This window comes from Nerophis lumbriciformis, linkage group LG19 (assembly GCF_033978685.3).
Source record: "Nerophis lumbriciformis linkage group LG19, RoL_Nlum_v2.1, whole genome shotgun sequence".
NCBI lineage: Eukaryota > Metazoa > Chordata > Actinopteri > Syngnathiformes > Syngnathidae > Nerophis > Nerophis lumbriciformis.
The window spans coordinates 45,367,721-45,393,769 of record NC_084566.2 but is presented as its reverse complement, the minus strand read 5'-3'; the positions used below and the strand labels follow the sequence as shown (position 1 = coordinate 45,393,769).

Here is a 26,049-nt window from a genome sequence, read left to right as displayed (position 1 = left end):
TTTTCCTTGCCCTTATGTGGGCTCTGTACCGAGGATGTCGTTGTGGCTTGTGCAGCCCTTTGAGACACTTGTGATTTAGGGCTATATAAAAAAACATTGATTGATCGTTTTATTATTATTAGTTTTCTTTTATTTTATTAAATCAACATAAAAAACACAAGATACACTTACAATTAGTGCACCAACCCAAAAAACCTCCCTCCCCCATTCACATCGCACAAAAGGGTTGTTTCTTTCTGTTATTAATATTCTGGTTCCTACATTATATATCAATATATATCAATACAGTCTGCAGGGATACAGTTAATAATAACAATATATCAATATATATCAATACAGTCTGCAGGGATACAGTCCGTTAGCACACATGATTGTGCGTGCTGCTGCTCCACTAATAGTACCAACCTTTAACAGTTCATTTGACTCATTTTCATTAATTACTAGTTTCTACGTAACTGTTTTTATATATTGTTTTACTTTCTTTTTTATTCAAGAAAATGTTTTTAATTTATTTAACCTATTTTATTTTATATATATATTTTATTAAATAAATGATAAATGGGTTGTACTTGTATAGCGCTTTTCTACCTTCAAGGTACTCAAAGCGCTTTGACACTACTTCCACATTTACCCATTCACACACACATTCACACACTGATGGAGGGAGCTGCCATGCAAGGCGCTAACCAGCAGCCATCAGGAGCAAGGGTGAAGTGTCTTGCTCAGGACACAACGGACATGACGAGGTTGGTACTAGGTGGGGATTGAACCAGGGACCCTCGGGTCGCGCACGGCCATTCTTCCACTGCGCCACGCCGTCACGGACCTTATCTTCACCATACCTGGTTGTCCAAATTAGGCATAATAATGTGTTAATTCCACGACTGTATATATCGGTATCGGTTGATATCGGCATCGGTAATTAAGAGTTGGACAATATCAGAATATCGGATATCGGCAAAAAAGCCATTATCGGACATCCCTATTGAAGATGTGTCTGTGCAAGTGAACAAATGGATCCACAAGGGACAACAACCCTTTCCACAGACTACACACACATCAGAAACATACATCTTAGAAGCCTACAACAATATATTTGAAGAAGACTTTAGGATTAAAAGTGAAGATGTGAGGTGAAATAAGTACAAATGCAGCAATAAAAACAAGCAACTCCACTCATGATGGCTTTAAAGTTCAGTGATGTGTTGCTAACTTCAGCATTTTTCTTCTTTTTTGATGTTTTGCAGTAGTTAACATCCACAATGTAACAATGCTGCTAATCTACCAGAGTCCACATTTTGTTAACCATTTTATTAATTCATACTTTTAATTGGATAATAACATCAATAAAATGCAATGGAAAAATGTGTGAAAAAACCAATGAAAATAATAAGATGTCCTCTCTTCAAATATGAGAAAATAGAATAAAATAGTAGCTACATATATATAATATTCAATACATGCACACAACTTAAAAACATATAAGACTAGAAGATGAGAAGCACTACATACAACATCAAATATACATTCATATTAAACATGCTGTGTTTTTCAACTACATTTAGCACAATCACTGTTTACGTGTTTTTACATCCCTGCAGCTTCCATGACTGTTACACACTTGTGTTTACTGACCTGATTCTTAAACCTGAACATCTTATCACACACAGTGCAACTAAATGGTTTCTCTCCAGTGTGTGTTCTCATGTGTTTGGTCATGTTTTGCTTTCAGGAGAAACTCTTCTTACAAACAGAGCAAGTAAAAGCTTTCTCACCTGTGTGGGTTCTCATGTGCAATATAATTTCCTTCATAGTGTTGATTCTTTTAGCACAAACAGAGCAATCAAAAGGTTTCTCTCCAGTGTGTGTTCTCATGTGTGTGGTCATGCGTTCCTTTCTGGAAAAACTCTTCTTACAAACGGAGCAATTAAAAGGTTTCTCACCTGTGTGTGTTCTCATGTGTAATATAAGTTCCTTCTTAGTGTTGAATTGTTTAGCACAAGCTGAGTGTCAGGTTCAAACACTGATGACATCTATTAATCAGACAAGAAGCTAGGAATCATGCAGAGACAGAGTTCAATTTAGTTCATGAGGAGAACGCATGGAGCTGCACACTTAGTCACAGTCTTGCCCTACTTGGTGGCCTAGTGGTTAGAGTGTCCGCCCTGACATCAGTAGGTTGTGAGTTCAAACCCTGGCCGAGTCATACCAAAGACTATAAAAATGGGACCCATTACCTCCCTGCTTGGCACTCAGCATCAAGGGTTGGAATTGGGGGTTAAATCACCAAAAAGTATTCCCCGGCGCGGCACCGCTGCTGCTCATTGCTCTCCTCACCTCCCAGGGGGCGAACAAGGGGATGGGTCAAATGCAGAGGACACATTTCACAACACCTAGTGTGTGTGACAATCATTGGTACTTTAACTTTAACTATGGCCTAAGGTTCAGCTCCTGCATCCCTCTATTTATTCAGGAGTTCCACAGTCAACATCACTGAGGCCGCCTCTAAAAGGAGTGGTCACATATGTTATGCAAAGCAGGTACAGGACGCACAATACGTGACGGAATGTGCTGGGGGCCTTGTGATTTCGCCTTGTCTCTACTTCGTCTGCGTGTTGTCATCTTATCTTCGTTGAGGTCCTTGAAGTCCTTGGTTGTTAGCGGGCTAAAACAAAGATAACATCTGCGGCTGAGGCCACCCCTCAGACAAGAATTTTTTGTCCTTGCACAAATAGAAAAGTCTAACCTGAGCACAATATCTATTAACTAAAGCAACAGACTTTAAGCATGCTAAAGTTAATGTGATAATATATACATAATTATTCTAACACTGAGCAAACAAAAGGTTTCTCTCCAGTGTGTGTTCTCATGTGTCTGGTCATAATTTGCTTTCTGGAGAAACTCTTATTACAAACAGAGCAAGTAAAAGATTTCTCACCTGTGTGTGTTCTCATGTGTGATAAAATGTTCTTCTTAGTGTTGAATCTTTTAGCACAAGCTGAGCAAGCAAAAGGTTTCTCTCCAGTGTGTGTTCTCATGTGTATGGTCATGCTTCGCTTTCTGGAGAAGCTCTTCTTACAAACAGAGCAAGTAAAAGGTTTCTCACCTGTGTGTGTTCTCATGTGAAATATCATGTCATTCTTAGTGTTGAATCTTTTAGCACAAGCTGAGCAAGAAAAAGGTTTCTCTCCAGTGTGTGTTCTCATGTGTGTGGTCATGTGTTCCTTTCTGGAGAAACTCTTCTTACAAACAGAGCAAGTAAAAGGTTTCTCACCTGTGTGTATCCTCATGTGTAATATCATGTCATTCTTAATGTTGAATCTTTTAGCGCAAGCTGAGCAAGCAAAAGGATTGTCTCCATTGTGTGTTCTCATGTGTCTGGTCATGATTTGCTTGCTGGAAAAACTCTTCTTACAAAAAGAGCAAGAAAAAGGTTTCTCTCCAGTGTGTGTTCTCATGTGTGAGGTCATGTGATCTTTTCTGGAGAAACTCTTCATACAAACAGAGCAAGTAAAAGGTTTCTCACCTGTGTGTGTTCTCATGTGTAATATAATTTCCCTCTTAGTGTTGAATCTTTTAGTGCAAGCTGAGCAAGCAAGAGGTCTCTCTCCAGTGTGTGTTCTCATGTGTGTGGTCATGCGTTCCTTTCTGGAGAAACTCTTCTTACAAACAGAGCAAGTAAAAGGTTTCTCACCTGTGTGTGTTCTCATGTGTAATATCATGTCATACTTAGTGTTGAATCTTTTAGCACAAGCTGAGCAAGAAAAAGGTTTCTCTCCAGTGTGTGTTCTCATGTGTGTGGTCATGTGTCCCTTTCTGGAGAAACTCTTCTTACAAACAGAGCAAGTAAAAGGTTTCTCACCTGTGTGTGTTCTCATGTGTAATATAATGTCATTCTTAGTGTTGAATCTTTTAGTGCAAGCTGAGCAAACAAAAGGTTTCTCTCCAGTGTGTGTTCTCATGTGTCTGGTCATGATTTGCTTGCTGGAGAAACTCTCCTTACAAACAGAGCAAGAAAAAGGTTTCTCTCCAGTGTGTGTTCTCATGTGTGTGGTCATGTGTTCCTTTCTGGAGAAACTCTTCTTACAAACAGAGCAAGTAAAAGGTTTCTCACCTGTGTGTGTTCTCATGTGTAATATAATGTCATTCTTAGTGTTGAATCTTTTAGCACAAGCTGAGCAAGCAAACGGTTTCTCTCCAGAGTGTGTTCTCATGTGTCTGGTCATGTGTACCTTTCTGGAAAAACTCTTCTTACAAACAGAGCAAGTAAAAGGTTTCTCACCTGTGTGTGTTCTCATGTGTAATATCATGTCATTCTTAGTGTTGAATCTTTTAGCACAAGCTGAGCAAGCGAAAGGTTTCTCTCCAGTATGTATTCTCATGTGTACTGTGAAATGACTCTTCAGTCTAAATGATTTCCCACATTCAGAGCAGTCAAAGTGTTTGTTGTTAGTGTGATGTCTCGTATCACCTTTAGAGTCATTTTTACTCTCCAAAGGTTTTTGGATGTGGTCACTGTGATCAGAAGAGTCTGACATCATGTAGTCCATGTCTGACAGTGGAGCAAAGATGCTGTCTGGTTCTGACTTTATATCTTCACAATGCTCTCCATCAGCTTCTGTGATGTGTTGACATACAAGCTCCTCCCCTCTGATCTCCTCACTTTGACTGTGATGAAGCTGGAAGGACTGAGCTTCATCTTCATCATGAAGCTGCTCCTCTTTAATGTGGGTGGGGGCCTGTAGCTCCTTCTGTCCCACACTGGTGTGCCACTCCTCTTCATGACACCTCGCTGACAACCACTGGACGTCTGCAGAACAAATGAGGTGTTACTGTATTGAAGGTTGCAGTATTCAAACTATTGACATGTGAGCTAGGCCAAATAGACAGTGATGGACAAGCTACCTGGACAATGTAGTAAGCTAAGCTACAAGTTACTCTCAATTAAATGTAGCTAAGTTATCTTCAGAGAATTGTAGCACGCTACACTACAAGCAAAACACAAAAGTAGCTTGCCACATCAAAGCTACATTTAACAGCATTTATTTATATATATATATATATGTATAAATATATATATGTATAAATATATATGCATATATACATACATATAAATATATATATATATATATATATATAAATATATATATATATATATATATATAAATATACATATATATATATATATATATATATATATATATACATATACATATACATATATATATATATATATATATATTGGCCCACATGTATAATATCAATGTTTATGTTGTCCATGGAAAGAAGTTAGTAAGAAGCAAAAGAAAAACAACCAACCATGGATGACAAAAGGACTGAAAAATGCTTGTCACAAAAAAATACATTATATGGAATATTAATAACACAGACATCTGTAGAGGCAGAAAATAAGTATAAAAAATATAAAAACAAGCTAATTGGTATACTAGGAACATGTAAGAAGGAATACTACAGACAATTATTAAAGAAGAACAGAAACAACATGAGAGCAACATGGGGCATCCTAAATAGCATCATTAAAAATGCTGCTAAGAAAGATTACCGCCAGTACTTTCTACATGGAAATGCAAAAAATGACAATATGAACCAAATAGTTGAACAAATTAATGATTACTTTGTTAATATCGGAAAAAATGTGGAACAAAGATTTCCAAATCTAGATGATGGGTCAGTTGAGGACTTGAGTGAGCTCATAGACAGAAATCCCAATTCCATGTTTCTTAAGAACGTGACAAAAGATGAAATAATCAAAATTGTAAAACATTGTAAATCCAAGACCTCAACCGACTGTCATGGAATAGATATGGTAACCATAAAAAAAGGTTATAGAAGACATTTCAGAACCTCTGACATATACCAGCAACGTATCATTTCTAACCGGCAAATTCCCTGACCAAATTAAAAATTACAAAAGTCGTATCAATTTATATGAATGGAGACATACACCAGTTTACTAACTACACACCAGAATTCACTGCAAATAGCTCAACATGGATATCATTAATCCAAATAACAGAGGAGATGAGCGATGCAATAGATGGTAAAGAATGTGCGGCCGCAGTATTCATGGACTTAACGAAAGCATTTGACACAATTAATCATGATATTTTAATAACAAAACTAGAACGATATGGCATCAGAGGTTTGGTCTTGAACTGGGCAAGAAGCTATTTAACCAACAGGAAGCAATATGTGAAGATGGGTGAAAATATGTCAACAAGGCTAGATATATTTTGTGGTGTACCCCAGGGATCAATACTGGGACCAAGATTGTTTAATCTTTATATAAACGACATTTGTAAAGTTACAAAGGACTTAAAGTTAGTTTTATTTGTTCAGGAGAGAACACACAGAAGATAATACAAATAATAACAGAAGAAATAACCAAATTAAAAAGATGCTTTGACTAAAACAGACTATCTTTGAGTCTCAGTAAAAGTAAAATAATGCTATTTGGTAACAGGAGAAGTCCAAATGGACGGAGTAGACATTGAAAGGGTAAAATTAACCAGATTTTTGGGTGTAATAACAGATGATGAATTGAACTGGAAATTGTATGTAAAAAAATATACAACATAAGGTGGCAAAAGACATTTCAATAATGAATAAAGCAAAACATGTTCTAGACCAAAAATCACTTCATATTCTCTACTGCTCACTAGTGTTACATATATGAGTTATTGTGCAGAAATATGGGAAATAACTACAAATGTGGGCTACATTCTCTAACCGTATTACAAAAAAGATCAATTAGACTGATACATAATGTTGGATATAGAGAACATACAAACACTTTATGTATTGAGTCAAAAATATTAAAGTTTGATGATTTGGTAAAATTGCAAACACCTAAAATGATGTACAAAGCAAACTATAACCTGCTACCAAAGAATGTACAACGATTCTTCTCAACTAAAGAGGAGGAATATAATCTAAGAGGAAGCTCCAATTTAAAACATTTGTATGCACGTACAACACTTAGAACCTTAAGTACATCAGTATGTGGAATTAAAGGCCTACTGAAATGCCATTTTCTTATTTAAACGGGGATAGCAGGTCCATTCTATGTGTCATACTTGATCATTTCGCGATATTGCCATATTTTTGCTGAAAGGATTTAGTAGAGAACATCAACTATAAAGTTTGCAACTTTTGGTCCCTGATAAAAAAGCCTTGCCTGTAGCGGAAGTAGCAGACGAGTAGCGTGACATCACAGGTTGTGGAGCTCCTCACATCCAAACATTGTTTACAATCATGGCCACCAGTAGCGAGAGCAATTCGGACCGAGAAAGCTACGATTTCCCCATTAATTTGAGCCAGGATGAAAGATTTGTGGATGAGGAAAGTGAGAGTGAAGGACTAGAGGGCAGTGGGAGCCATTCAGATAGGGAAGATGCTGTGAGACCTGATATTCAGCTGGGAATGACTAAAACAGTAAATAAACACAATATACTCTATTAGCCACAACACAACCAGGCTTATATTTAATATGCCACAAATTAATCCCGCATAACAAACACCTCCCCCCTCCCGTCCATATAACCCGCCAATACAACTCAAACACCTGCACAACACACTCAATCCCACATTCCAAAGTACCGTTCACCTCCCCAAAGTTCATACAGCACATATATTTCCCCAAAGTCCCCGAAGTTACGTACGTGACATGCACATAGCGGCACGCACGTACGGGCAAGCAATCAAATGTTTGGAAGCAGCAGCTGCATGCGTACTCACGGTACCGTGTCTGCGCATCCAACTCAAAGTCATCCTGGTAAGAGTCTCTGTTGTCCCAGTTCTCCATAGGCCAATGGTAAAGCTTGACTGCCATCTTCCGGGAATGTAAACAATGAAATACCGGCTGTGTTATCCGGCACACCAGTCAAGGGGTGCATTCTACGGCGGGGGTGCGTTATCCAGCACAACACCTGCCGCAATACACCGCTTCCCACCTACAGCTTTCTTCTTTGCTGTCTCCATTGTTCATTGAACAAATTGCAAAAGATTCACCAACACAGATGTCCAGAATACTGTGGAATTTTGCGATGAAAACAGACCACTTAATAGCTGGCCACCATGCTGTCCCAAAATGTCCTCCACAATCCATGATGTCACACGCTGACGTCATCATACCGAGACGTTTTCAGCAGGATATTTTGCGCAAAATTTAAAATTGCACTTTAGTAAGCTAACCAGGCCGTATTGGCATGTGTTGCAATGTTAAGATTTCATCATTGATATATAAACTATCAGACTGCGTGGTCGCTAGTAGTGGCTTTCAGTAGGCCTTTAAACGATGGAATGGATGAGGTAAAGAAGTTAAACATTGCACTGATATGATCCAGTTTAAGAGGTTGTTCAAATTAATAGTGCTTACAAAGTACAAGGAAGAAGAATTATGAGAAATACTTTCATCCATCCATCCATCCATTTTCAACCGCTTATCCGGAATCGGGTCGCGGGGACAACAGCTCCAGCAGAGACCCCCAGACTTCCCTCTCCAGAGCAACATTAGCAACTTCCTCCTGGGGAATCCCGAAGCGTTCCCAGGCCAGAGAGGAGATGTAATCCCCCCATCTGGTCCTTGGCCGGCCGCGGGGTCTCCTCCCAGTGGGACGTGCAACGAGGGCCTCCCTAGGGAGACGCTCGTGAGGCATCCGCACGAGATGCCCGAACCACCTACGCTGGCTCCTTTCCAAGCGAAGGAGCAGCGGCTTTACTCCGAGTCTCTCTCGGGTGACTGAACTCCTCACCCTATCTCTAAGGGAGATGCTAGCCACCCTTCTGAGGAAACTCATTTCGGCCACTTGTATCCGCCATCTTATTCTTTCGGTCATGACCCACACTTCATGACCATAGGTGAGAGTAAGAATGTAGATAGCTCGGTACACCGAGAGCTTTGCCTTCTGGCTCAGCTCTTGTTTCGTCACAACAGTGCGGCAGAGAGACTGCAATACTGCCCCAGCTGCTCCGATTCTCCGGCTGATTTCCTTTTCCATTTTTCCCTCACTCGTGAACAAGACCCCGAGATACTTAAACTCCTCCACCTTGGACAGAGTCTCGTCCTCTACCTGGATTGTGCAAACCATCAGTTTCCTGCTGAGAACCATGGCCTCAGATTTGGAGATGCTGATCCTCATTCCAGCCGCTGAACACTCGGCTGCGAACCGATCCAGTGAGAGCTGAAGGTCACGAACCGAAGGTGCCATCAGGACCACATCATCTGCAAACAGCAGTGACGCAACCTTTAGCCCCCCGAGACGTATACCCTCTCCGCCATGGTCTCGACTCTGCTTAAAAATCCTGTCCGTGAAAATCACAAATAGGATAGGTGACAGAGCGCAGCCCTGGCGGAGACCAACCCCCACTGGAAACAGATCCGACTTACATCCAAGCACCCGGACACAACTCTCACTTTGGTTGTACAGAGATTGGATGGCCCTCAGCAGGGTTCCACTCACTCCGTACTCCCTCAGCACCTCCCACAAGATCTCCCAGGGGACCCGGTCATACGCCTTCTCCAAATCCACAAAGCACAAGTAGACCGGATAGGCATACTCCCAGGCCTTCTCCAGGATTCCCGTAAGAGTAAAGAGCTGGTCAGTTGTTCCACGACCAGGACGGAATCCACATTGCTCCTCTTGAATCTGAGGTTCAACTATCGGCCGGAGCCTCCTTTCCAGTACCTTGGCGTAAACTTTCCCAGGAAGGCTCAGTAGTGTGATACCCCTGTAATTAGCACACACCCTCTGGTCCCCCTTTTTGAAAAGGGGAACCACCACCCCAGTCTGTCACTCCCTCGGCACTGTCCCAGACTTCCACGCGATGTTGAAAAGGCGTATCAACCAAGACATCAACACCCAGAGCCTTCAGCATTTCTGAACGGATCTCGTCAACCCCCGGAGCTTTGCCACTGTGGAGTTGTCTAACTACCTCAGTGACTTCACTCCATCATTCTCAGGCTCTGCTCCTGTCAGGGAGGGTGTGTCTGATGTATTTGGGTTCAGGACTTCCTCAAAGTGCTCTTTCCAACGCCCTACGACTTCCTCACTTGAAGTCAGCAAAGTCCCATCCTTGCCGTGCACAGCCTGGATGGTTCCCTGCTCCCCCCTCCTGAGGTGCCGTATGGTCTTCCAGAACAGCTTTGGTGCACCCGATAGTCTTTCTTCATCGATTCCCCGAACTGCTCCCACACCCTCTGCTTAGCCTCGTCCACAGCCACGGCCGCTGCCCTTTGGGCCTGTTGGTACCTTGCAACTGCCTCCGTAGTCCCCTGGGATAACATACCCCGGTAGGACTCCTTCTTCAGTCGGACGGCTTCCCTGACCACCGCTGTAGAATACTTTCAACCTTATTGAAATGAAGATATTCTTCATCTCAGTATGTTAATAATGACTGAATTAATTAATTATATATTACAAAACTGTTGTATTAATCATTGGCGTTGTTAGGCCTATTTCAATTTCAGGGGGGCTTAAGCCCCCCTAAAATATTCTTAAGCCCCCCTAAATAATTTGGTGTTATATATATATATATATATATATATATATATATATATATATATATATATTTTTTTTTTTTTTCTTTTCTTTTTCTTTTACAAATACATGCTGACATATTCATTATAAAGTGGCCCGAATATGAGTTTAAATAAATAATCATATAACCTGTCATTATTCACTCAGTTTCCCCTCACTTCATAGCATAAGGTAGAGAGCCCCTTTAGTGCGTCGGTATCCAATCCGTTCCACTTGTTCATATAGAAAATGCCCACATCACTCAAAATCCAGTCCGCATTTTTTCTGCGACCTTGCTTGCGGTCCTTGGACGTGTTCATATAGAAAATGCCCACATCACTCAAAAACCAGTCCGCATTTTCTCTGCGACCTTGCTTGCGGAGTTGCAGTCCTGCAGGTGTATGAAGCACATTAGCACACAGCAAAGGAGATTGCAGAACAAGAACGTGAACGGATGCAAAATGAACATAAGAAACTTTTTCAAGAAAGTAAGTATTCATCACTGCTTGTAGTAAAATGTATTAGCTCCATTTTACACCAGGTCTGTTTGACAAAAAGTAACATTCCCGCTCTAAAACAATGCTGCTACTTAGTTAGCTAGTTAGCCTAAAATGCATCATGAAGGTCCTGGTTATTTATAAAGTTAAATGTGCACTCTTTTTTACCATTTGCTATTTTTGGGGTTACTTCCTCCTGGAGCATCAGCTTTGTTTCTCACTTTACACATGGAGGAGAACAGGAGCTGAGCTCATTCACGTATGACTATCATCAGTAGATAATAATAATAATAATAATAATCACTCCACAACCCCTATTGACCTGTACAAGTCAGGACAGAGGAGCACAGAAAGTGTAAGGGGAGAGGCCTCTACTGGAAAGGTGAGTAGGAGAATAATGATTCACATAAATACATATTAAAACATTTGAATGCAATGAATGCATGCATAAGTGATGTATCATGTTGTATACATGCATGTGTGATGTATCATGTTGTATACATGCATGTGTGATGTATCATGTCGTATGCATACATGTGTGATGTATCATGTCGTATGCATGTATGTGTGATGTATCATTATGTATGCATGCATGTGTGATGTATCATATTGTATGCATGCATGTGTGATGTATCATGTTGTATGCATGCATGTGTGATGTATCATGTTGTATGCTTGCATGTGTGATGTATCATGTTGTATGCATGCATGTGTGATGTATCGTGTTGTATGCATGCATGTGTGATGTATCGTGTTGTATGCATGCATGTGTGATGTATCGTGTTGTATGCTTGCATGTGTGATGTATCATGTTGTATGCATGCATGCATGGGTGATGTATCATGTTGCATGTGTGATGTATCATATTGTATGAATGCATGCATGTGTGATGTATCATGTTGTATACGTGCTTGTGTGATGTATCATGTTGTATACATGCTTGTGTGATGTATCATGTTGTATGCATGCATGTGTGATGTATCATGTTGTATGCATGCATGTGTGATGTATCATGTTGTATGCATGCATGTGTGATGCATCATGTTGTATGCATGCAAGTGTGATGTATCATGTTGTATGCATGCATGTGTGATGTATCATGTCGTATGCATGCATGTGTGATGTATCATGTTTTATGCATGCATGTCTGATGTATCATGGTGTATGCGTGCATGTGTGATGCATCATGTTGTATGCATGCATGTGTGATGTATCATGTTGTATGCATGCATGTGTGATGTATCATGTTTTATGCATGCATGTCTGATGTATCATGTTGTATACATGCATGTGTGATGTATCATGGTGTATGCGTGCATGTGTGATGCATCATGTTGTATGCATGCATGTGTGATGTATCATGTTTTATGCATGCATGTCTGATGTATCATGTTGTATACATGCATGTGTGATGTATCATGGTGAATGCGTGCATGTGTGATGCATCATGTTGTATGCATGCATGTGTGATGTATCATGTTGTATGCATGCATGTGTGATGTATCATGTTGTATGCATGCATGTGTGATGCATCATGTTGTATGCATGCAAGTGTGATGCATCATGTTGTATGCATGCATGTGTGATGTATCATGTTGTATGCATGCATGTGTGATGCATCATGTTGTATGCATGCAAGTGTGATGTATCATGTTGTATGCATGCATGTGTGATGTATCATGTCGTATGCATGCATGTGTGATGTATCATGTTTTATGCATGCATGTCTGATGTATCATGTTGTATACATGCATGTGTGATGTATCATGTTGTATGCATGCATGTGTGATGTATCATGGTGTATGTATGCATGTGTGATGTATCATGTTGTATGCATGCATGTGTGATGTATCATGTTGTATGCATGCATGTGTGATGTACAAACCCCGTTTCCATATGAGTTGGGAAATGGTGTTAGATGTAAATATAAACGGAATACAATGATTTGCAAATCCTTTTCAAGCCATATTCAGTTGAATGCACTACCAAGACAAGATATTTGATGTTCAAACTCATACACTTTATTTTTTTTTTGCAAATAATAATTAACTTTCATGGCTGCAACACGTGCCAAATTAGTTGGGAAAGGTCATGTTCTCCACTGTGTTACATGGCCTTTCCTTTTAACAACACTCAGTAAACGTTTGGGAACTGAGGAGACACATTTTTGAAGCTTCTCAGGGGGAATTCTTTCCCATTCTTGCTTGATGTACAGCTTAAGTTGTTCAACAGTCCGAGGGTCTCCGTTGTGCTATTTTAGGCTTCATAATGCACCACACATTTTCAATGGGAGACAGGTCTGGACTACAGGCAGGCCAGTCTAGGACCCGCACTCTTTTACTATGAAGCCACGTTGATGTAACACGTGGCTTGGCATTGTCTTGCTGAAATAAGCAGGGGCGTCCATGGTAACGTTGCTTGGATGGCAACATATGTTGCTCCAAAAGCTGTATGTACCTTTCAGCATTAATGGCGCCTTCACAGATGTGTAAGTTACCCATGTCTTGGGCACTAATACACCCCCATTCCATCACAGATGCTAGCTTTTCAACTTTGCGCCTATAACAATCCGGATGGTTCTTTTCCTCTTTGCATACCTGCCAACTTTTGAAATCAGAAAAACCTAGTAGCCAGGGTCCAAGGGCCGCAGGCCCCGGTAGGTCCAGGACAAAGTCCTGGTGGGGGGTTCCTTCGCCCCCCGACGCAAAATGATTATTAGCATTCAGACAGGTTAAAATGTTGCTAAAACCATCACTTTTCTATCAGTCACAGTGACTTTTCGAAACAAAAATATTACAGCAAAAATCATAAGGGGTTGATTGACATGTTTATTCTGTCAGCTAACTTCAATAGTTTGAAATTATTTTGACAGTTAATGCCAGTTATCCTGTCAACCTTTCACAAGACTTCAATTTGTTCATTGAACGTATAAACAGTATAAACACTTTTTACAGTAAACAAATGGTAAAACAGTACTAAACAATTCCATTAAAAAAAAAATTGGTGTCATTATTAACTTTCTGTCCAAGCTTGTATAATCTACTGCCTTGTTCAATTGTAAAAAATATTCTGTGCCTAAAATTCACATTTCTATCACAATTATCATACTGTAAACATGGTAAGCTAACTTCATTAAAATGAATAGTCCTGTCAATAGCATGGAATTACAATTCTAATGTAGTTTTTTTGTAAGCCTTTCAAAAGAATTCAAAATATGAAAAATTAATGAAAATTAATTTAAGCCATCAGACACTTGAAAAGTGGCACATCACATCTCTAATGTAATCATTTTAACTTTTCAACAGAAATAGAACTGCAAAAATATTAAGGACATACTTCTGTATTTTGGTAGTTATGCTGTCAACATTTAACAAGATTTCTTCAACTTGGACTTGAAAGCATAAATAGTATAAACACTTTTAACAGTATAACAGTACTAAACAATTCCAATAGATAACATTGGTGTCATTACCTTTTTGTTTGCTCAATTATTGCCTCCGTAAATAAAACTTTGGCATTTATCAAATCCAAAGAAACTGTTTGGGCGACAAAAAACATTGAAAGTTTTCCACTTGTATCGCTAGCAACGGCATTAGACTTGTGTTTTTTTGTCCCAACGTGGTCTTTTACATCACTAATTCCTCCGTGTCCGATCGAAAAATCTTGTCTGCACAAGGTGCAATTGGCGTAGTTTTCACCCTTTTTGGAACGGATAATTATTCCCGGATAGGCTTTTGAATATTCTTCACGGAATGACTGCAGTTTTCTTTTCGGTTTAAGACTCGTATGCGATTTTTCTCCGGCTGATTCCATGATCGTTCGCTCGTTTGGAAACAATGGCAACTGGTGCCTCGTGCTTGGCAGCGGTGCTATAAATAGCCTCGTGCATGTGTAACAGGTACGTTAGCTATTATAGTAGACGTTCTCAATATTTGGGCTAATCAGAGTAGGACAGACACAATGAAATGCTTTAAATTATACTGGTGTTATTTAAATATGTACAGTGCAACAAATAGTGGACATACATTGATAGGAATGGCCATTCAAAACAAAAGAAAAAAACAGCAAGGGTTCAGGTAATTCATAACAGGTAGTATCAAAAGTTCTTAAAAGGTCATATGAGACTGATCGCAGTCCATATGCGCATTCAGAGTTCATACAGCCACACAGTTTGGGGTTGTGGGTATGGCAGTTTGTAGTGAGAGTTCAGTTTATGGGCAGGGTGTGTATGAGGTAGTGCAAAGGGCCGCAGAGCAATGAGATGCGAGGCAAGGGGTTCGGCTATAAGCCGCCTACTGGCCCGACCAGAGCAGGTGGAGTTCATGGGTTGAGAGGTGGAGATCCTTGGGCTCAGGCTCCAGGCCTATTTACTTAGGGACCTGGCCTGCGTAAGCACAGGACCCGAAGTTCAATCAATGTGCGCACATAACATCAACATTAAGTCATCTATCGTTCGACCTTCAATAAATATCATTATTAGCTATAATACTGCTAACATTAACAATCACATGCATGTATAAAATAAACACGACAGTACACAGTGTTGTCACTATGACGGGAGTTACATGAACAATAACAGTGACGTCACTATGACGGGTTTAACCACACACCAGCGGCAGTATTCATTGTCTTTACCATAGCATAAAAAGTGCAAATGGCCTTAAAACGCCACAACACTCAGTTACCATATGTAAATACTCAAAATAAAGACTCGACATAAATATAAATTCAATCGGATCAGAAACATCGGAGGAAACGGGATTGAAACCCGATGCTAACCGCCCATAGGAAATACATGGGTACGGCTAGTCGCTACTATTAGCAAACAGATTCACTTACCAACTCGGCTTAATATCTTATCATCGACACACTCTCTCGTCGCAACACGTCCCTGATGTTCGGCACCTACAAGTTTACAATTAGTTGTAAAATATTGGACGGTTGTTTTTACAATATGCAAGCAAACGACAACTTTAAAACATACCGGCTTCATATGTCCCCAGGCTTAGCCACCGCACCTGGCAGCCATCTTGGAATGCTGGATTTTATAGAGCGTGATTGGCTGCAGCGGGTCACGTGAGCACGTGTGTTAAACTCGCGAGATTAAACGTGGAAACGGCGCAGGTAATATAAGGAGATGTCATGAGAGGAAATATGGCTTATTTCCCACCCGTGTTACACATGGCATTCGGAATGGCTCGATAGGAAGTTACGGGAAGCAGTGTCGATTGTCATTGTTGTTACGCGATTTCGTGAATAAAACTTAAAAACGTTTTTTTTTTTTTAATTAATTAAAAAACTTATTTTTTATCACTGCAACCATAACCCGGAATAGGTTGATGAAAACCGTACTAATTACGGGAAAACCGGAGTAGTTGGCAGGTCCGGAGGACACGACGTCCACAGTTTCCAAAAACAATTTGAAATGTGGACTCGTCAGACCACAGAACACTTTTCCACTTTGTATCAGTCCATCTTAGATGAGCTCAAGCTCAGCGAAGCCGACGGCGTTTCTGGGTGTTGTTGATAAACGGTTTTCGCCTTGCAAAGGAGAGTTTAAACTTGCACTTACAAATGTAGCGACCAACTGTAGTTACTGACAGTTGGTTTCTGAAGTGTTCCTGAGCCCATGTGGTGATATCCTTTACACACTGATGTCGCTTGAGCCTGAGGGATCGAAGGTCACGGGCTTAGCTGCTTACGTGCAGTGATTTCTCCAGATTCTCTGAACCCTTTGATGCTATTACGGACTGTAGATGGTGAAATCCCTAAATTCCTTGCAATAGCTGGTTGAGAAAGGTGTTTCTTAAACTGTTCAACAATTTTCTCATGCATTTTTTGACAAAGTGGTGACCCTCGCCCCATCCTTGTTTGTGAATGACTGAGCATTTCATGGAATCTACTTTTATACCCAATCATAGCACCCACCTGTTCCCAATTTGCCTGTTCACCTATGGGATGTTCCAAATAAGTGTTTGATGAGCATTCCTCAACTTTATCAGTATGTATTGCCACCTTTCCCAACTTCTTTGGCACGTGTTGCCGGCATCAAATTCTAAAGTTAATGATTATTTGCAAAAAAAAAAAATGCTTATCAGTTTGAACATCAAATATGTTGTCTTTGTAGCATATTCAACTGAATATGGGTTGAAAATGATTTGCAAATCATTGTATTCCGTTTATATTTACATCTAACACAATTTCCCAACTCATATGGAAACGGGGTTTGTATCAGTATGTATAAATGCATGTGTGATGTATCACGACCGACACCAGCAGATGACATGGCACCCCAAACCATCACTGATGGTGGAAACTTTACACTAGACTTCAGGCAACGTGGATCCTGTGCCTCTCCTGTCTTCCTCCAGACTCTGGGACCTCGATTTCCAAAGGAAATGCAAAATTTGCATGGTTGGGTGATGGTTTGGGGTGCCATGTCATCTGCTGGTGTCGGTCCACTCTGTTTCCTGAGATCCAGGGTCAACGCAGCCGTCTACCAGCAAGTTTTAGAGCACTTCATGCTTCCTGCTGCTGACCTGCTCTATGGAGATGGAGATTTCAAGTTCCAACAGGACTTGGCGCCTGCACACAGCGCAAAATCTACCCGTGCCTGGTTTACGGACCATGGTATTTCTGTTCTAAATTGGCCCGCCAACTCCCCTGACCTTAGCCCCATAGAAAATCTGTGGGGTATTGTGAAAAGGAAGATGCAGAATGCCAGACCCAAAAACGCAGAAGAGTTGAAGGCCACTATCAGAGCAACCTGGGCTCTCATAACACCTGAGCAGTGCCAGAAACTCATCGACTCCATGCCACGCCGCATTAACGCAGTAATTGAGGCAAAAGGAGCTCCAACCAAGTATTGAGTATTGTACATACTCATATTTTTCATTTTCATACTTTTCAGTTGGCCAACATTTCTAAAAATCCCTTTTTTGTATTAGCCTGAAGTAATATTCTAATTTTGTGACACACGGAATTTTGGATTTTCATTTGTTGCCACTTCAAATCATCAAAATTAAATGAAATAAACATTTGAATGCATCAGTCTGTGTGCAATGAATAAATATAATGTACAAGTTACACCTTTTGAATGCAATTACTGAAATAAATCAAGTTTTTCAAAATATTCTAATTTACTGGCTTTTACCTGTATATGGTGTATGGTGACATGGACTAAACATATCCACATATATATGGTGTATGGTGACATGGACTAAACATATCCACATATATATGGTGTATGGTGACATGGACTAAACATATCCACATATATATGGTGTATCGTGACATGGACTAAACATATCCACATATATATGGTGTATCGTGACATGGACTAAACATATCCACATATATATGGTGTATGGTGACATGGACTAAACATATCCACATATATATGGTGTATCGTGACATGGACTAAACATATCCACATATATATGGTGTATGGTGACATGGACTAAACATATCCACATATATATGGTGTATGGTGACATGGACTAAACATATCCACATATATATGGTGTATCGTGACATGGACTAAACATATCCACATATATATGATGTATGGTGACATGGACTAAACATATCCACATATATATGGTGTATGGTGACATGGACTAAACATATCCACATATATATGGTGTATCGTGACATGGCCTAAACATATCCACATATATATGGTGTATGGTGACATGGACTAAACATATCCACATATATATGGTGTATCGTGACATGGCCTAAACATATCCACATATATATGGTGTATGGTGACATGGACTAAACATATCCACATATATATGGTGTATGGTGACATGGACTAAACATATCCACATATATATGGTGTATGGTGACATGGACTAAACATATCCACATATATATGGTGTATGGTGACATGGACTAAACATATCCACATATATATGGTGTATGGTGACATGGACTAAACATATCCACATATATATGGTGTATGGTGACATGGACTAAACATATCCATATATATATGGTGTATGGTGACATGGACTAAACATATCCACATATATATGGTGTATGGTGACATGGACTAAACATATCCACATATATATGGTGTATCGTGACATGGCCTAAACATATCCACATATATATGGTGTATCGTGACATGGCCTAAACATATCCACATATATATGGTGTATCATGACATGGCTTAAACATATCCACATATATATGGTGTATCGTGACATGGCCTAAACATATCCACATATATATGGTGTATGGTGACATGGACTAAACATATCCACATATATATGGTGTATGGTGACATGGCCTAAACATATCCACATATATATGGTGTATCGTGACATGGCCTAAACATATCCACATATATATGGTGTATTGTGACATGGCTTAAACATATCCACATATATATAGTGTATTGTGACATGGCTTAAACATATCCACATATATATGGTGTATGGTGACATGGACCAAACATATCCACATATATATGGTGTATGGTGACATGGACTAAACATATCCACATATATATGGTGTATGGTGACATGGACTAAACATATCCACATATACCGGTATATGGTGTATGGTGACATGGACTAAACATATCCACATATATATGGTGTATGGTGACATGGACTAAACATATCCACATATATATGGTGTATGGTGACATGGACTAAACATATCCACATATATATGGTGTATGGTGACATGGACTAAACATATCCACATATATATGGTGTATCGTGACATGGACTAAACATATCCACATATATATGGTGTATGGTGACATGGACTAAACATATCCACATATATATGGTGTATGGTGACATGGACTAAACATATCCACATATATATGGTGTATGGTGACATGGACTAAACATATCCACATATATATGGTGTATGGTGACATGGACTAAACATATCCACATATATATGGTGTATGGTGACATGGACTAAACATATCCACATATATATGGTGTATGGTGACATGGACTAAACATATCCACATATATATGGTGTATGGTGACATGGACTAAACATATCCACATATATATGGTGTATGGTGACATGGACTAAACATATCCACATATATATGATGTATGGTGACATGGACTAAACATATCCACATGTATATGGTGTATGGTGACATGGACTAAACATATCCACATATATATGATGTATGGTGACATGGACTAAACATATCCACATATATATGGTGTATGGTGACATGGACTAAACATATCCACATATATATGGTGTATGGTGACATGGACTAAACATATCCACATATATATGGTGTATTGTGACATGGCCTAAACATATCCACATATATATGGTGTATGGTGACATGGACTAAACATATCCACATATATATGGTGTATGGTGACATGGCCTAAACATATCCACATATATATGGTGTATCGTGACATGGACTAAACATATCCAGATATTAATAAAAGGCCATATCGCCCAGCCCTAGTTAGAATGTGATTTTTTTTTTGAATATATCCACCATCATGTCTTTTATAATGAATGTGAACGATATAAAAATTCCCCAAAAAGTGCAGTTCCCCTCTAAATTCCAATGATTAGATTTAAGACTTGAAGTGTATGAGCATGAAGTGATGAAGCCTACTTGGATGAGTCTTCTAAGACAAAGTGAACAGTCCAGTTGTGATGGATTGAATGCCCTGAGAATAAAAGGATATGTGCTTACTTGGACTGTGATGAAGCTGTGAGGACTCAGGTGCTTTGTCTTCATGCTCTTCAGTCTTCACAGAGACAACAGTCAGTGGAAACTTGCTGACATCATCCTCCTCCTGCCCTACAACACACTCTCCCTCCTCTTCCTCTTTCATGTGGGGGGGCTGTGGATCCTCCTCTTCCTCTTTAATGTGGGGGGACTGCTGGACGTATGTTGGGTAAATAAGTAAATAAGATAAATGATAAGAGATAAAGAGAGAATATAAATAGTTTTGGACTGACACTGTTAACACAATGACATTATTTATGTTCTTTTGTGTGTTGTGTTAAAAGTGTGTAGCAAAACAACCAAAAGAAACACAGGAAATACCACCTTTTGTCCTAAAATTAATTAAAAAGTGGACAGTCAGTACAAAAACAGACTTGGACATTTGATGGGGGTCAATTTGAAAAGTTTTATAAGTATGAGGCAGCATTGATTGAGGCATTTTTAACTTCACTAAAGTCTGTAAATATTGAGATTGTCATTACCATAACTTCAATATCATGGAAATAAAAAATATATAACTCCAAAATCACTTAAAAAAATATTCATGGTATGTTTTTGTCATCATGCAGAATACTTTTGGGTGGTCATTTTGTTGGCTAGGCCAAAAGGAACTTTTACCAAAACATGTTTTACTATGTGGTGTTTTATGGAGTATTCCCATCAACAATTCCTCTTTAGGAAATGGAGACCATCTATGACACGCTGAAAGAAAGTCAGTCACCTTCATGTTCTTTTAATAATTCAAGTGTTGACTACTTTGGTTACTGAAAATAAATGTTTACTTTCACTTATTGTTGCATGTAAGTCAGAATCAGGAAGTGAAATTATAACTTTAATTAGATTTGATTACAGTATAAAATGTATTTGGTGAGTGTGTGAGTTTTGTGTAAACATGTTGATACAGGTTTACATCTTCTTGGGGACTGGAACACAGGTATGTCCTGAAAGGATGCACCCATTTTTAAAACCTTCACTAAGCTGTGCCACCACTCTTTCTATGCCACATCAATGTGGATGCGCTCCCAACAGGTATAAAAGAAAGGGCAACTCTATCCTCCTTCAAAACCGCAATAAAAGTACACCTCCAGGCAACTTCAACCCTAAACTAACACCCTCCTCGGATTGTTAATAATCAAATATAAACAATCAAATGTAGATACTTTTCTTATGCCTTCTAATCTCTCTCTCTCTCTCTCTCTCTCTCTCTCTCTCTCTCTCTCTCTCTCTCTCTCTCTCTCTCTCTCTCTCTCTCTCTCTCTCTCTCTCTCTCTCTCTCTCTCTCTCTCTCTCTCTCTCTCTCTCTCTCTCTCTCTCTCTCTCTCTCTCTCTCTCTCTCTCTCTCTCTCTCTCTCTCTCTCTCTCTCTCTCTCTCTCTCTCCTCTCTCTCTCTCTCTCTCTCTCTCTCTCTCTCATCTCTCTCTCTCTCTCTCTCTCTCCTCTCTCTCTCTCTCTCTCTCTCTCTCTCTCTCTCTCTCTCTCTCTCCTCTCTCCTCTCTCTCTCTCTCTCTCTACTACTTGCTGTACATATCTTACCAAGTCAGACCTACACTGTTTCAATATTTCTCTTTTCTCAATTGTTGATGACTGATGATAACAATCAAACCTAACCCCCCTCCACCCCACCCCGAATTGTAAATAACGTAAATAATTCAATATATACACCCTGATGATTATCTTGTGCAATGACTGTATTATGATGATAGTATATATGATAGTATATATCTGTATCGTGAATCAATTAAGTGGACCCCGACTTAAACAAGTTGAAAAACTTATTCGGGTGTTACCATTTAGTGGTCAATTGTACGTAATATGTACTTCACTGTGCAACCTACTAATAAAAGTCTCAATCAATCAAACCAACATTGTCTCACTTAGCTCATTAAGCAAACTACCAGGGTGAGTGAGTCCTTTTAAACCTTCATAGACCTTGTTGTTACTTCTGACCAGTCTAAATCACCACAAGTGGAACTACTGTATGCAGCTTAAGTGATCATTCCATCATTTTCTGTACCCATAAAAAACCTACACTAGCAAAGCTTTCAATGACAAACTGGCAAATTAAGACTGTTCCTGGTACTTGCAAGTACACAGGTTTTTGGGTCAATTCCTAACCTCAGAAAAGTAGATAACTTCACAGTCAAAGTGGGTGACAATATTATAACAAACAAAAATGAGATTACCTATCTTGGCTGCATCGTAGAGACTAATCTCTCCAGTGAAAAAATTACTACTAAGGTGTTCAAAGAATCAGCCGACAAATTATGTTCTTACATAGTAGGATCGCCCCTCTGGTGGGTAGAAATACACTTAAGACTAACACAAGCACTCATTTAACCCCACTTTGACTACAGAGTTCATGTTTGGTACCGTGACGCCTTAAAAGCCCTGAAAAACAAACTCCAGACAGCCCAAAACAAAGTCCATCTCGGGCTCACATTTCCGCCAACCATTTCCTAAATGCTCTTAGTTGCAGAGTACAGATTCTTGCAGTTGGTCTGGTGTAAAAGATACACCATACCACTAAAATACCCATGTACCTGTCTAGATACTTCAGAAATGTAAAATATGTTCATCATTATAACCTCAGAGGTAGTTGTACAAATCATATTCAACCCAGATTTCACTCCAAAAAAGGTTCTAATTAGTTTGCCTGCTATCCCACCAAAATGTGGAAGTCCCTATCAATAGCCATAAAGGAGTGTAAATCCCTTACTTCCTTCAAAGTCGCTTTGAAAAGACAATACAGGTTGTCACTACTCGTAACTGGGAATAGACAAATGTGCCTTTTAGCTTAAATGTTATTTTAATTTACTTGTTGCAGTATTTTTGTCTACTTTCTACATAGTACTGTGTTCTGTGTGAGTTTAAAAAAAAGTATTTCAACTGAAACCATCTCAGGCTTTCTTGTAGCAGTGAATGTGTACCGTGATGAAAGTGTAGCCTTTCCTATGCAAACTTCTCATAACTCCTTCAATCAATCAATCGCACATTAATTACATTACATTACATTACCATGAATTGACTTACGTGGACCCCGACTTAAACAAGTGTAAAAACTTATTGGGGTGTTACCATTTAGTGGTCAATTGTACGGAATATGTACTTCACTGTGCAATCTACTAATACAAGTTTCAATCAATCAAAAAAGATACAAACTGAGAAGAACATCAACTTCAAACTGTCTCGTTTTCTGAAGAATCTAAATGAAAGCATTGCATCATCCCCATAAGACAAAGCATATATTGAAGAAAAGTGTTAATAATGAAATACAAAGTTAGTAAAGATGTGAGAGTAAGAAGTCAACAAACCTGTTGTGTGTAACACAACTTGATGTTTCTTGAAATGTTGTCGCTCATTCTCCTCTTTTGTTGGACATACTTTGCTATGGTTCTTTCGCACATGTTCACACAATCACAACACTTTACACTCACATGTTCACACGATCACAACACTTTACACTCACATGTTCACACAATCCCAACACTTTACACTCACACTTGATCTCTACTTAGCGATGTGTTGATAACGTCCGCGTCTCTTTGTTAGCAGCTAACAAGCTAAGCTAACTAGCAAGCTAAGACTTGATAAAGTGCGCTCAGACTAATGTATCCGGATACAAACAATGTTTCATCTACTACACAACATATGTGCGTACATGTATGCACTAAATACAAATAGAGAAACAATAATGGCCAGTGGCCAAGTTTAGACCTTCTCCGTTAAACGCCATTTTGCTTTTTACTCCTTCGTCTTCTTTGAATTTCCAGGCGACTAGTAGAGCATCTTAGGCCTCCACAGCTTCTTAACGTCCTGTCCTATGGTCCATACTACATTCTACAGCTTCTTAACGTCCTGTCCTGTGGTCCATACTACATTCTACAGTACAGGAGATCGCGCTAGCAACCTTTCAATTGGTGATGGGAGGAAATGTGCCAAAGCTTCCAGGCTTGTGACGTGTCATTCTTTTTCTTCTTTGGTTTAATGGCGGTTGACAAGCAACCTTGTGATGCGCATTACCGCCACCTACTGAAATGGAGTGTGGACGGTGATGGATCCCTACTCTATATTATTTTATTTAACCCAGTCTTTTTTTAAATGTATTTATAATGTTTTGTATCCTACATGTTCTGAGTGCAATCCTAAAATATATTCCACTACTAATCTAACCTTCTCTTTCACTAACTTATTTCCCAGTATTGCCCTTTCTCTATTGTATTTCCTTCCTCTTTGTGAAATTCATGACTTTAGTCTTTCCAACAGAGAATCTTAAAGCCCAAGCTGTTCCCCATTCTTCAACTTTATTTAACGCTATTTGAATCTTCTTTTCTCTATGATGTGTATTTCTAGCTCTCTTTCACATCACTCCATCATCACAAACAGTGCCACCTCCACTAACACTTCCACTTCACTAAACACTTCATGTATCATTATTGAAAACAGTACTGGACTTATTATACTGACTTGTGAGGGCAAGAAGGAGAATTTTGAAGGGCGATCTCGTAGCATATTGTTGGTCAGCAGAACAGGGACTTGAATCCCGGAAACTCAGAATGAAAGTCTGATGTTCTTACGACGGAGCAATTCAGGGTTTCTTCACAACACGGAAAACTACATAAAAATGAAGAAAAATGCTTCTGGCAAAATTTTACTTGCATACTTGACCCCGTTCTTGGAAATACTGGGATTTTTTTCTAAGTGTCAAAAATTTGGGATCTTTTTAAACAGTGTAATATTCAGGATTTTTTGTAAGTCAATCAATCAATCAATCAATGTTTATTTATATAGCCCTAAATCACAAGTGTCTCAAAAGGCTGCACAAGCCACAACGACATTCTCGGTACAAAGCCCACATAAGGGCAAGGAAAAACTCACCCCAGTGGGACGTCGATGTGAATGACTATGAGAAACCTTGGAGAGGACCGCATATGTGGGTAACCCCCCCCCCCCCCCCCCCCCCCCTCTAGGGGAGACCGAATGCAATGGATGTCGAGTGGGTCTGACATAATATTGTAAGAGTCCAGTCCATAGTGGATCTAACATAATATTGTGAGAGTCCAGTCCATAGTGGATCCAACATAATAGTAAGAGTCCAGTCCATAGTGGGGCCAGCAGGACACCATCCCGAGCGGAGACGAGGCAGCAGCGCAGAGATGTTCCCAACCGATGCACAGGCGAGCGGTCCGCCCCGGGTCCCGACTCTGGACAGCCAGCACTTCATCCATGGCCACCAAGTGTCAAAAAGTCAGAATTTTTTGTATGTGTCAAA

The 26,049-nt window shown here is 39.6% G+C and overlaps 1 protein-coding gene across 2 annotated transcripts; it reads right to left on the bottom strand.

Annotated features, from left to right (window-relative positions):
- Positions 1 to 1,379: 1,379 nt before the first annotated feature.
- On the bottom strand, positions 1,380 to 24,734 carry LOC133618381 (uncharacterized). 2 transcript variants are annotated; one of them, XM_061978680.2, is made up of 3 exons: positions 24,092 to 24,734; positions 20,745 to 20,934; positions 1,380 to 4,810 (listed from the first exon to the last, which is right to left on the bottom strand). In XM_061978680.2, exons 1-3 carry the CDS (start codon positions 24,182 to 24,184, stop codon positions 2,820 to 2,822), a joined length of 2,274 nt encoding a protein of 757 aa, XP_061834664.1. In that variant the 5' UTR covers positions 24,185 to 24,734; the 3' UTR covers positions 1,380 to 2,819. The 2 variants fall into 2 exon arrangements, with proteins under 2 accessions (XP_061834664.1, XP_061834665.1); XM_061978681.2 differs by having other exon boundaries at positions 20,745 to 20,931.
- Between the last annotated feature and the right edge of the window lie 1,315 nt (positions 24,735 to 26,049).

Bases quoted from the DNA above. Each gene is read 5' to 3' on its own strand.
- LOC133618381 (XM_061978680.2), bottom strand. From the start codon at position 24,184: ATGTGCGAAAGAACCATAGCAAAGTATGTCCAACAAAAGAGGAGAATG. The intron at 20,935-24,091 runs GTTTGTTGACTT...ACATACGTCCAG, and splicing joins AGTTGTGTTACACACAACAG to CAGTCCCCCCACATTAAAGA. The intron at 4,811-20,744 runs GTAAGCACATAT...TTTGTTCTGCAG, and splicing joins ACAGCTTCATCACAGTCCAA to ACGTCCAGTGGTTGTCAGCG.